The sequence below is a fragment of the Eurosta solidaginis genome, chromosome 1 (assembly GCF_040869045.1).
Source record: "Eurosta solidaginis isolate ZX-2024a chromosome 1, ASM4086904v1, whole genome shotgun sequence".
In the NCBI taxonomy this organism is placed as follows: domain Eukaryota; kingdom Metazoa; phylum Arthropoda; class Insecta; order Diptera; family Tephritidae; genus Eurosta; species Eurosta solidaginis.
In genome coordinates, this window is record NC_090319.1 from 258,365,457 (window position 1) to 258,377,296 (window position 11,840).

Sequence of the window (11,840 nt, forward strand, 5' to 3'; positions counted from 1 at the left end):
AGAAAGCTTCGCTAGTTAGGTCATGTTATGCGGATGAACGAATAAAAAAAAGCATTGCATTCTGCAAAATTTTTGGCAGGTGCATTTTCATATATTGAAATTTTGCTATGCAACCATGGAAGACCATTTGCACCTGATCGTGAACCGTGAATAATAGGGCAATTGGCCTAGCATCATTGCATTTGCAAACTGGTGTAGTATTTTCACACAAAACGCCAAAAAATTATATACGGCTATGCATTTGCTACGTCATGGCAAATACGCAACCTCAAAAACCGTAGTTTATTTTTGTTGATGCGTTGCAAACATGTTTCTTATTTTAATCTATTTATTTTCTTGTTTCTATCTAAAAATGTGCAATACTCGATAAAGAGTATTTTGAATATTATTGATATTGTTTTTTATTGATTATTGATTTTTATATCAAGTATACAACTTGTTCAAATATTTTTTTTAAATTTTATTAGTGGGAATACAAATATGCAGATTTGCGTCCATGGGATCAACGTAACGATGTGAGGCAATATGAAGCTAACTACAAAGTATTAACAAAAACACGCCATCGGGCTCCAGTGGTGCGTAATCCGAGCATAGTGAATGCTGATCCGATGCAGTTAATTAAATCGTCTTCTCTATTGAAGGTTAGGCATACAAGTCGTTCTATTTTGCCGTTAACACACGATGATGATAAAACCGATTCAAGTGTCTCAAATCCGGATGCCGGCAAGGCGTCTTGCAAATCATTGAAACAGTAAGTTCTGGCTAATTCTACTTATGTATGTACTTTTATTAATGATAATGATTTACAATTGTATTATTTTTTATTTCCTATTAAAGTTTGGCATCGGCTGTTGAAAAAATGAACCGCACTTTAGACGAGCATACCCAACATTTACGTGCAATTCAAACAAATTTAGACCGCATTCATTATAATCCACGCCTTATGGGACCGAACGCACCTAATGCACGTTTTGCTGATATGGTGCCGCGTACAGTACCACAAGCGGTTGTGGTTAAGTCAATGGTTTATGCATTCGTTGGTTTAGCTGCCTGTATTTTTATGAAGTGGGCATTTAAGTAAAAAATCGTTAAACAAATTTAATTTAAATTTTTATGAAATTTGGTATTGCGCTCATTGATATTTTCATTCAAATTTCGCAGCGGTAAGCGAATACCAATAGAGTTTTAAGCGTATATAAATATTACCCTTAATTGCGGTTTCATGACAACATTTTTCCCATATATGTAATACTCCTGTAATACTGCTAATAGAAAATGCTCGCAACGTGTTTTGAATTCGAAATCAAAATTGAATACAAAAACATAGCCATTCGAAATATATCGGCACTCTTAGTGTACCTAGTCTGACGTAGCAATATAGGAGTATTACATATATGATTTTCCCCTGATTAATTTAATATGAGTATATTCCTACGTATGTATAGTTTATTTGAAATATGTTAAGCTATTTATAAATTCTTTTTTTATATATGTGTTTCAGCGAAAACTTGAAGACATCGGTTTCATTGCATGCATATTATCTTTTTCAAGAATTTTTTTTTTTATTTCAACAGCCGCAAAGTAGCGCTTGTGTATAGAAACTGAATTATAAAATATAGGCTTTTTAAAACAGTATAAAGTAACCCGCGCCCCCACTCTTAAGTTTTCCATAATATTTCGTTTATTCATTCGAGGCCTCTGATGGAATCCACTAACTTTTAACGATGCGATTTATCGATATTTTAACGATTGTGCTGTTAAAATATTTTGATTATGGGTTAACGAATATCGATAATCCCGGGACTTGCACCCAGGACCTTCAGTGTTAGGTGAAGCACCCCAGCATCAGGCCACGTCGGCCGCCTAAAGTACAAACCCACAACAAAGTCGATCGTCCGCAGGACTTGAGAAAAAAGAAAGGCTGCTAACAAATTACAAGGCAATTGGCCGGCCGCTCTGGTACGCGTCACAAGTTTGGTCGCTTGACCTAAAAAACACAAACTGGAATAGGCTGCAGACCTGCCAAAATACTGTACTCAGGAACTGACACGGGATATATCCTTATGACCTCTGAACATCAATTACATACTGACGCAAAAGAGCTCCCATATAAGATCATAATGAAATACTGAACAGACAGTTTTGTCTGAATTATCCCAAACCCGGATATCTCTGCAAACAACTAATCTAGCCTCGTCTCTAAGAGGGATAAGGAAACATCTTCGTAAGCACTATGATGAGATGCGGCACCTACTCACAGAGCTCAGCCGTTTTATCCAGATAAGCATAAGGAAGCCCTAAGCCTAATCTACACATAATCGGTAAACAATTTCGCTTGGTCACGCCCGGTGAACGCCGTTACTATATACACTTTTCAACCTTTACTGATGAGGGGGAACAAGTCACTCTAGCCCAATTTCGTCTGGATACTGTTACAGGTTAAACTGCTACTTGTCCAGAATCAACCCCGACATACGTAATGTAAGTCCTGCATGCAAAGTGTCTCTACATTAATTCGCTGCACTTTGTTCATATCTGACAAAGTTTTTACAGCACATCATTGAATTTACTTCGACACTCGCCATCGGCATGACGAGAAGGACCTTGAATCGTTCAGAGAACATTTACATCGAATACTCCACGGTAATTAAACAGTAGAAAATGTCACTGTATATCACTGCATGCTTTCTATAAAAATTAATAATCAGTTTGACCAATCGATGAAGGGAAAAGAATTTGTTCCATTTAATAGCAATGGAAATTTTAAACTGGGCAAGCGATGTCTTAATATTATATCAGTTCAATTTCTACATGCAAACGAAACTTTTGAGCCTATGTGGAAGGCACGGGCTGATATACATAGAATATATTATACATCTAACATGATACAGCTGCCAACACGTAAATAGCAGTAAAAATGATTAACAAATTCCTTTTTCTTTTATTTTCGTTAATTTCATTGCATTCTTTAACTGGAACTATGCAAGCCGATAAATTCGAATATTCGAGAAGTGCTTAAAAATCTGATGAATAGATTTTGAATCTTTTATTTAAGTGTGTGTTTGAGATTATCATCCAACAAAATTATATGATCTCCGTATGATATATAATCTAAAACACGCTTCGGAAAAATAATCTCAAAATCAATGCGAATTTCTAGGGACATAATCTGTACTCAGTTAGCCTAAAATTGATTGGGTTACTAAAAATTCGATATAAAAACTCGATATTTGCATGTTTTTAGTGACACAATTCATTACGATTTTTTTCCTCAATTAAAAATAAATAAATGCAAGGCTTCTCTTACAATTGGTGTCGTGCTCCTTGTAGTTTTTCCCACAAATAAATTGGTCAATAATGTTGACTGCTATTTTCCTGCTCGCAGCTGTACATATTTTACAAAATATTCAAAATGTAAAAAAAAATATATGTTTTCGAATATAACATTACTTAAAAAATAAGAAAAAAATTATGATATTTTAGTTTGAATTTTATAAGAAAATAAGTTTTTGCGAAATTTGTAAAGTTAAAATTGAGTTCGACCTTTTCAGAGTGGCACCCAAAGCTTCTTCATTAAATTATGTATCTATCAATCACAATAATCTTAATTTAAATGACAATTGCAGTAACTGTAGCTTTAAGGTTGTTTGTAGTTTATAAGACTTCTCGATGGTTTTTGGAGTTATTTCGTCTTTATCCCGATATAAATCATGCACGCCCTGCTACGTGTACGTTCGGGTAATACCCTCAATGTCGTGGGACTGTCTTAGCCCTTTCGAACCGACGAAAAACTGCTGGGTCTACGGTACTAAAACTATGTGGGCGTTACCTTTGACATAGCAATGTGAAATACCCGAAACTCGCAATTTAGAAAAGCATACTTTTCAGGGATACGCGCGTGACTCTGGCACAACTTCAATGTGGATACGTAACAATGTAACAGGTTAAACGCTTATGGCGATTTCGTTTCAACACAAACACATTTTTATTGCCCTCTAATTTTTTCGTGTTCGGCTAAACGTCAAACCAAATGTGTGTTCGTTTCATAAAATGGTGATTTTCTAAATGGCAAAAAGGCCGTTAAGCTTGGACAGGGTATATGGTTGCCCTGCAAATCAGTTGCCGCTAGTTTTATTTCACGAACTACTTCAGCAAAATTAAATCGTTTTTCTTGCAGATTTAGCTATGCCAGATAGGAGAACCTTTATTTTGTGTGCGTTTCATAGGAAGCATGCAGGCATGATTTTGCAGGGTTGAGTGCCAAAGTTGAAGGGTGCCTTTTTTATTGAAAAAAAGTAACTATTAACGTATGTCCTGTATGTAATGTGTCTACACATGACACCAGCCACATTTTCAACTGCAACATGAAGCCAACGCCTCTAAGGCCCATGTCTCTTTGGTCCGATCCTGAAGAAACTGCAAGTTTCCTTTGAATTCCTTTAGAGGATATCGATTACAACTTGTGAGTGATCGCACTTATTGTGTGGGCCGAACACTTCTACAAGAAGAAGATGCACCATTAGGACTTTTCGAAGAACATATCCGCCGTAGAAAAAGGGATTATGTTTAATGCTCAACCTTGACTTCGAAAAACTTTCGACGGCAACTGCATTGGGTGCCAAAATCATAAATAGGCTTTAAAATTGCTAGCTTATCTTGATAGGATATTAAGTTTTAATGTCTAAATTAATAACCGTACCGGGGATAGCAAGAAAGAATATCTGACTCAATTACCTTTGGCTTTAATACATTAAATTCCCTTATGAATATGAGTATTTAGACAGTTGGGTGGGAGATCATCCTGCTTCAGCTGCTGATGCGGAAATGTCCTATCTCATCAAACAATGAAAAACGTCTTGCAAATTTTTTTAATAACAGATTTTTCGGATTTGTTCTGTTTCATCTTAAAATTTGTGTCTCATGTCATTTGAAATTGTATTGAAATCCTTTTAAGATATGACGAGGTGATCTTCCACTCAGCCATCGATTTCTTAATTAATATTACAAACACACAAATATGCATACATGACTGCAACTACTACGTCTTGTCACGTAGTAGTAGCCATGCGAAAATATGAAAAGAATTTTATGTAAAAGAAAAAAACTAAAACGTGCTTTTTTTATAAATCATGCCGTGATTTTTGCATCAACGAAAAAAGAACATATTTTATTCTAACCAACGTTTAAAATATATATAGCATAATTTTTGAAATATATAAGTAATCTTTATCGGTCACACACAACGCACTTTAAATAAATGTTATGCAAAATTTTCCAAAACAAAATCAAAGCACCGTTAAAATCGACACAAACATTTTAGAAGCCACATTAAATTCTATTGACGGCATTACCTATTTACGCTTAAAATTATGTATTATCGACACACACAGATAGAATTATAGAAAAATATGTATTATGTAACAACAGAACCACTAAGCTATGAATACACACATGCTGTTAACATTTAAAGTCCAATAAATAAAATTAACTATACTACACCACTTCATTGTTTCAATTAATAGACTTAGGCTGGTTTTTTGTGTAGCGATAAAGACACTCCCCGAAGTTGTTGGGGAATGTTATCGATTAGCCTCCGAAGAGATTTCCAATCTGCGTCGTGCTCCTTTTTTAATTTTTCCTACAAATTGGCGGGACGGTACCTACTTGTTTTATGCCGACTCCGAACGGCATCTGCAAGGCAGATGAGTTTTCACTGAGAGCTTTTCATGGCAGAAATATACTCGGAGTGCTTGCCAAACACTGCCGAGGGTGACCCCGCTAGGAAAATTTTTCTTCTACTTCTGTACATAGAAGACATAAAAGAAAAATTGATTCAAGTAGTCTTTGTTAGAGCAACTGAATCTAAATCAGTTTTTAGATTTTTTTCGGTTTTTCTTAAGGCGTTGCAGAATTAAGATAAATGTCTGCAAGATCAGTTTAATGTATGACGCGTACTTGTGCACAAATAAAAAAAAAATATCTACATATTTATACCTTTCATGAAAATGAAATGGTATATTAACTTTGGCACGAATCTCAAAATTGTAAGTCCTTAAAGGAAAATAGATAGACCCACCATTAAGTATACCGAAATAATCAGGATGAAGAGCTGAGTTGATTTAGCCATGTCCGTCTGTTTGTATGCAAACTAGTCCCTCAATTTTTGAGATATATTGATGAAATTTGGTGAGCGGGTGTATTTAGGTGTCCGATTAGACATTTGTCGGAACCGGCCGGATCGGACCACTATAGCATATATCCTCCAAACAAGCGATTTTTCAGGAAAAGAGGATTTTTGTCATATCTTCCTCAATTTATCAGATTGAAGCTTCAAACTTCACCATATACTTTCGTATATTGCACATATTGTTGTCTGAAAAAATGGATGAGATCGGTCGTATATCTTCTATAGATATAAAAAGAAGTGTACATTTTGATTGTCACTCCATAACTCGAGAACGGATAGAAAGATTGCCATGAAATTTTTAGGGAAGATACAGGAAGGAGAGATGATGGTTATTTGATTTTGAAATCACAAATCGGTTTAGCCATTCTTGAGTTATGATTTTTTTTTAATAAATTCAAATATGTATATAAAAGAAAGTGGTGTTAGTTACACTACGCATAACTCAAGAACGGATGAACCGATTTGGCTGAAAATTGGTGGAGAGGTAGCTCAGAACCAGGGAACGGACATGGGATACTTTTTATCCCGTTCTGGCTAGGTTCTTGAGATCAAAACGTGGACCTGGGTAATCCTGGGATTTGATTGTAGAGTATGGGTGTCAAATGGAAGCTGTTTATGAGTACTTTGATACTGGGTATTTTTCGTACCCCTGGGTGACTAGGGTCTCGATATATAGGCCAAAACGTGGACCGGGCACCCCTAGAATGTGTTTATACAATATGGACATCAAATGAAAGCTGTTGATGAGTGCTTTAGTACAGGGTAGTTTTCATACCTATTGGTGACTAGGGTCTCGAGATATAGGCAGAAACGTGGATAGGGGTAACACTAGGATGTGTTTTTAATTATGGATATCAAATTGAAGCTGTTGATGTGTGCTTTAGTACAGAGTAAGTTTTATGCCGCTGGGTGACTAGGGTCTCGAGATATAGGCCAAAACGTGGACCCGGATACACCTAGAATGTGTTTTTACATTATGGGTATGAAATTGAAGCTGTTGATGTGTGCTTTAGTACAGAGTAAGTTTTACACCGCTGTGTGACGAGGGTCTCAAGATATAGGCCAAAACATGGACCCGGATACTCCTAGAGTGTATGTGTATTATGGATATCAAATGAAAGCTGTTGCTGAGAGCTTTAAAGTAATTTTCATTGTGATATTCGATTTAGTCGCATCAACCTGGCAAAACTGATAGATATGCATGCGAAGCGGAAAAAAGAGACATGAATTAATAATACCCACATACCTATTTACATACGTCCTATTCGATTTGCCTGAAATTTGGTACATAAATTTGCCTATATTAGTATTTACGATGCTTTTTTCCGGGAAGTAGACCAGAGACGGACTGGGACTGTGATTGGGACTAGGACTGGGACTGAGGCTGAGACTGAGACTCGGAGTGGGACTGGGACTGAGACTCGTAATGGGACTGGAACAAAATACATACCACCAAGAATGAGAAATACTTGAGAGAAGAGAAAAGAGAGAAGGAAAACACTGAGAAAGAGATAGAATGAGACGAAGACGGTGATAGATGAAGCGAAAAATACGGAGGGAGGAGTGAATACAAAGATTAGGAAAAAGTGTAGAGGGGCGAGGGCAGAGTTAGACGGAAAAAGCTTATTAAAATGTATGCAGGTAGACCAAAAATTTAGGGCAGAACAACGTCTGCCGGTTCTGCTAGTATAGTATAGAATATTATGTTTATTATTCTATATTTATTAACTCAAATAAAACTAAAACTAAAAAGAACAATGTCTTATCTTAAAAGGAAAAATCCTAAATTATATATACTTTGAAATTCAAAGTATTACTAGACGTTGGGTGTAGTTGCTAAAACTCAGCTGTTCTATGATGTTGCCACATATTGCGGCAGAGTTCGATTTGGGTAGTCACTACACCTCCCCCTTTCCAGAAAATCCGCCGATGTGCTGGCATCAATACTTGTGGCTTGTGTTATTGCTACTAATTCATCTCTAGGGAAATAAGCTGGTTTAAGTCTATCGATGGATACGGTTACCGGCCTCGAACCAATCATTATCGTGTATGTCTAGGGGTATCTGTTAACATCCAGATATGGCCCGTCGTAAGGTGCTTTCAACCGCTTTTTAATTGTCTCGTCGCGTAGAAAAACAAGACTACAAAAGCGCAGATCCTTGGGAACAAATACCGCAGGTTTACCATGATGTGACGTTTGTATTGGTCGAACGGTTTCGAAATGCCGTCGTGGTTCTCGTAAAAAATTATGTTGTCCACGGGACCCTCCTCCTCCGAGTCCATTATGTCACTAGGAAGCGGAATAGGTTGGCCATAAATCATCTCTGCCACAGATACTCCCAAGTCTTCCTTCACAGCTGTTCTTAACCACAGAAGGACGAGAGGCAGGACTTCCACCCAGTTTGCATCCGCTGCATGACATCTAAGGGCTGCCTTTACAACTCGGTGCCATCTTTCCACCATACCGGTTGATTGTGGATGGTAGCTGGTGGTATGTATATGTTTGACTCCTAAAAGTTTGGTCAACTCCCTAAACAAAGCGCTATTCTAATTTAAAATTTTTTCAATTAAGAAAAAATATATTATAACAATAATAATGATAAAATAATTATTGTTAGGCCTTAAGCTCGATTCAAACTCGCGATCTTACAAATCAGTAGGCCGATATAACAACAACAAGCGCTTTCAAATTTCCGTCCCTGGTCTGTGGTAATAAACTTCGGTGTACCGAACCGGCTTATCCAATAATTGAGAAACTCTCTGGCAACCGTCTCCGCTGTCATGTCCGTCAAAGGAATCACTTCCAACCACCTTGAAAACCGGTCCCCACATGTGAGACAGTATGTGAAACCTCTTGACGGAGTGAAGGGCCCAACTATGTCCACGCTGACATGCTCAAATCTTCGTTTTGGAACTACGAATTGTTCTAGCTCTGCTTTCGTGTGCCGTGAGATTTTCCCACAAGGGGTCGAACCCATGGACAGGAGGTGAGACCTGAATACAAGCATCATGTGATGCAGTGCATCAGATCACAACTGGCTTTTCCTACTCCCCCGCGGTGACAGCTTTTAAAGACCATGCTTAGGGTCCCGCAGGTGATACGCCGCGTCCACTCTGCTCCCTTTCGAGTAAAGTCACCATACTCATGGATTGATTAGCCATGCTATTTTGGTCGCCTTTTACGGCCGGTATATCTACCGTGGGCATATTCTAACCCCTAACCCACAGGGGGAAGCAGGGGTGAGATGTTGGCGGATCAAGTTCAAGAAACGACGTTCTGCACAATAAACGGATACGCCCCCACTCGTATGGTAGGAAGCTGTCACATTTCGCCAGATATAGGTATCAATCGTGAGCGCAAGACTCGTAAACTGCGTAAACTGGCAGCCGATGGTAACATTGGCACCTGACCACCTGCCTATACTTATTTCGCTTGAGCGAACCGCCGACTTCATCGTCACAGAAAAACGCACTTTCATTATCTTTAAAAAAGGACAGCGGGATGAGTACAATTCCTTTCCAGACAGTCGCTCTGCTGCCCCCCCTATCCCGACTGATGCTCGTCAAGGGGAGCGTGCAAGGTCATTGAATCCGCCTCGGCTCGCTTCATTCCCGCCGGTAGAATTCCCGAAATTCGGGTTCACTCTCCCGCGGAGGCCGCAAATTTAGCGAGAGAACGTGACCTTATAAGACAGCTTGATCCCGGCGACCCCCAAATAAGGGATATAAACCAACGCATCAGATTGCTTGTGGATGAATACAAGCGGACGAAATGGGAGGAGCACCTAAGCGGTTGTAACCTCTCTGCCGGTGTGGGTAAGCTTTGGTTCACCGTAAAGTCCCTATCGAGTTCGTCTAAGAACAATAACAAGTGCTGTCGGATGCAAAAAAATGACGCGCCCATCATCGCCAAAGGGGTTGAGGATGCCATCGGTCATACTAAACCATCTAAAGCTGTGGGCCCGGACGGCATAGCCATTCCGATGCTTGAAAGCCTAGGTAAAGAGGGTTTCAAATATTTAGCACATGTCTTCAACCTGTCTTATTTCCATCTTTGTCATTCTCGAAAAATGGAAAACGGCCAAGGGGGTCCCGCTACTAAAGCCTGGAAAACCAGATAACATAGGAGATTCTTATCTCCCGATATCTCTCCTATCGCCAGTAGCCAAGACACTTGAAGCCATTCTGCTCCCCTACTTTAAAGCAAATTTGCAACTAGCCTATCATCAGCATGGCTTTAGAAAACTTCATAGCACAATCACCGCGCTAAATGCCATTAGCACCCAGATAAATTGCGATTTAAATCAAAACCCCCACTATAGAACAGTACTCGTTGCGCTAGACCTATCAAAAGCTTTTGATACGGTCAACCATGGCACGTTGTGGTCGGCGGGTATTTAGGAACGCAACATCCAAACCAAGAAGAATTAAACAAGGGGTGCCAGGGTGGTGTCCTATCCCCAATTTTATATAACTTCTACATATCGAAACTACCTTCGCCACCAGAAGGAGTAACTACCGTTCCTTACGCCAATCATTGCACAATAATGGCACAGGCCCAGGCCCACATATCGATAAGCTTTGCAACAAAACAACGCCTACCTCCCTGATCTGTGCAGTTTTTTCGCCTCGCGAAATTTGACATTATCACCGATCAAATCATCGGTGACCTTATTTACAATATGGACTCCCAAAATGTCGACCATTTGAACATCCACGTCAATGGCACTACGCTACCGACTGACTAACACCCAAAATCTTGGGTGTGACGTTTGATCAGGATCTACATTTTGGTGAGCATGCAGTCGCAATTGTACTGAAAATTCAGAGCCGTAATAAAATCCTCAAATCTCCTGCTGGCAGTACTTTGGGTAAAAACAAAGAAACGCTCATTACCACTTACAAAACAATTGGACTGCCGATTGCATGCTACGCGTCCTCGATATTCTCGCCAAGCCTAAACACTACTCGCTGGAAGAAGCTACAGGCCTGCCAAGGCCGCCGGCGCTTCCCAAGGCCGTCGGTTCTATGTACCGGAGCGACTCGAAATTTTTCCCGACCAAGGACTGCCCTTTCAGTGTAACCCCATTTAATTTGTTGCGTCCCTCCCACAAATTGTCATCCTCACATCAGCTCCTTGCAGCGGGACTGCTCCATATTCTCTTGCTCCGGGAAGGTATCGAACACAATCCGGGTCCGTCTCCTGACCCCGGTCCTGAGAAATGGTTTTGCTGCATCTGCCGGAAAAGAATATTTTTAGGACGGTCATACTCTTGTCAGTGTGTCTAGTGTAAGGGATGGTTGCATCGGACAGGTTGTTCTGGGCTAGATCCCAAAACAAGACGTCCACGTAACTTCTATAAATCTTTTGTGGCTCCTTGTTGTTCACGCCCTAGGACGTCCCGTAGTCTGCGCCTTAGCGCCCCCACTACCTTCCAGAAGCCCCGCTGCTCAGCAAGCCACAACAAGTACCCGCTGTTGTTGTTGTTGTTGTAGCAATGTTTCGCCCCACCTTATAGCTGCGACCGATCACAAATTGTCATCAATATCCTCTAACGGGAGTCCAAGGAAACTTGGTGTTTCGACAGGGGTGGACCATAAGGAAAGGGGTGTTAGAGGCGTTGGTTCCACATTACAATTAAAGAGATGGTTG

At 39.6% G+C, this 11,840-nt stretch overlaps 1 protein-coding gene across 5 annotated transcripts in view; it reads left to right on the top strand.

The window, feature by feature from the left end:
* Positions 1-5,501, top strand: part of Orp8 (Oxysterol-binding protein-related protein 8) — a 179,645-nt gene extending 174,144 nt beyond the window's left edge. For 4 of the 5 annotated variants that reach the window (XM_067760497.1, XM_067760495.1, XM_067760498.1 and 1 more), the window contains 2 exons: positions 468-751; positions 838-5,501. In XM_067760497.1, coding sequence (XP_067616598.1) covers positions 468-751; positions 838-1,081 — 528 coding nt within the window. In that variant the 3' untranslated portion in view covers positions 1,082-5,501. The remainder of the gene's footprint in view (positions 1-467; positions 752-837) is intronic. The other variant, XM_067760496.1, reaches the window with a different exon arrangement.
* Positions 5,502-11,840: the final 6,339 nt, after the last annotated feature.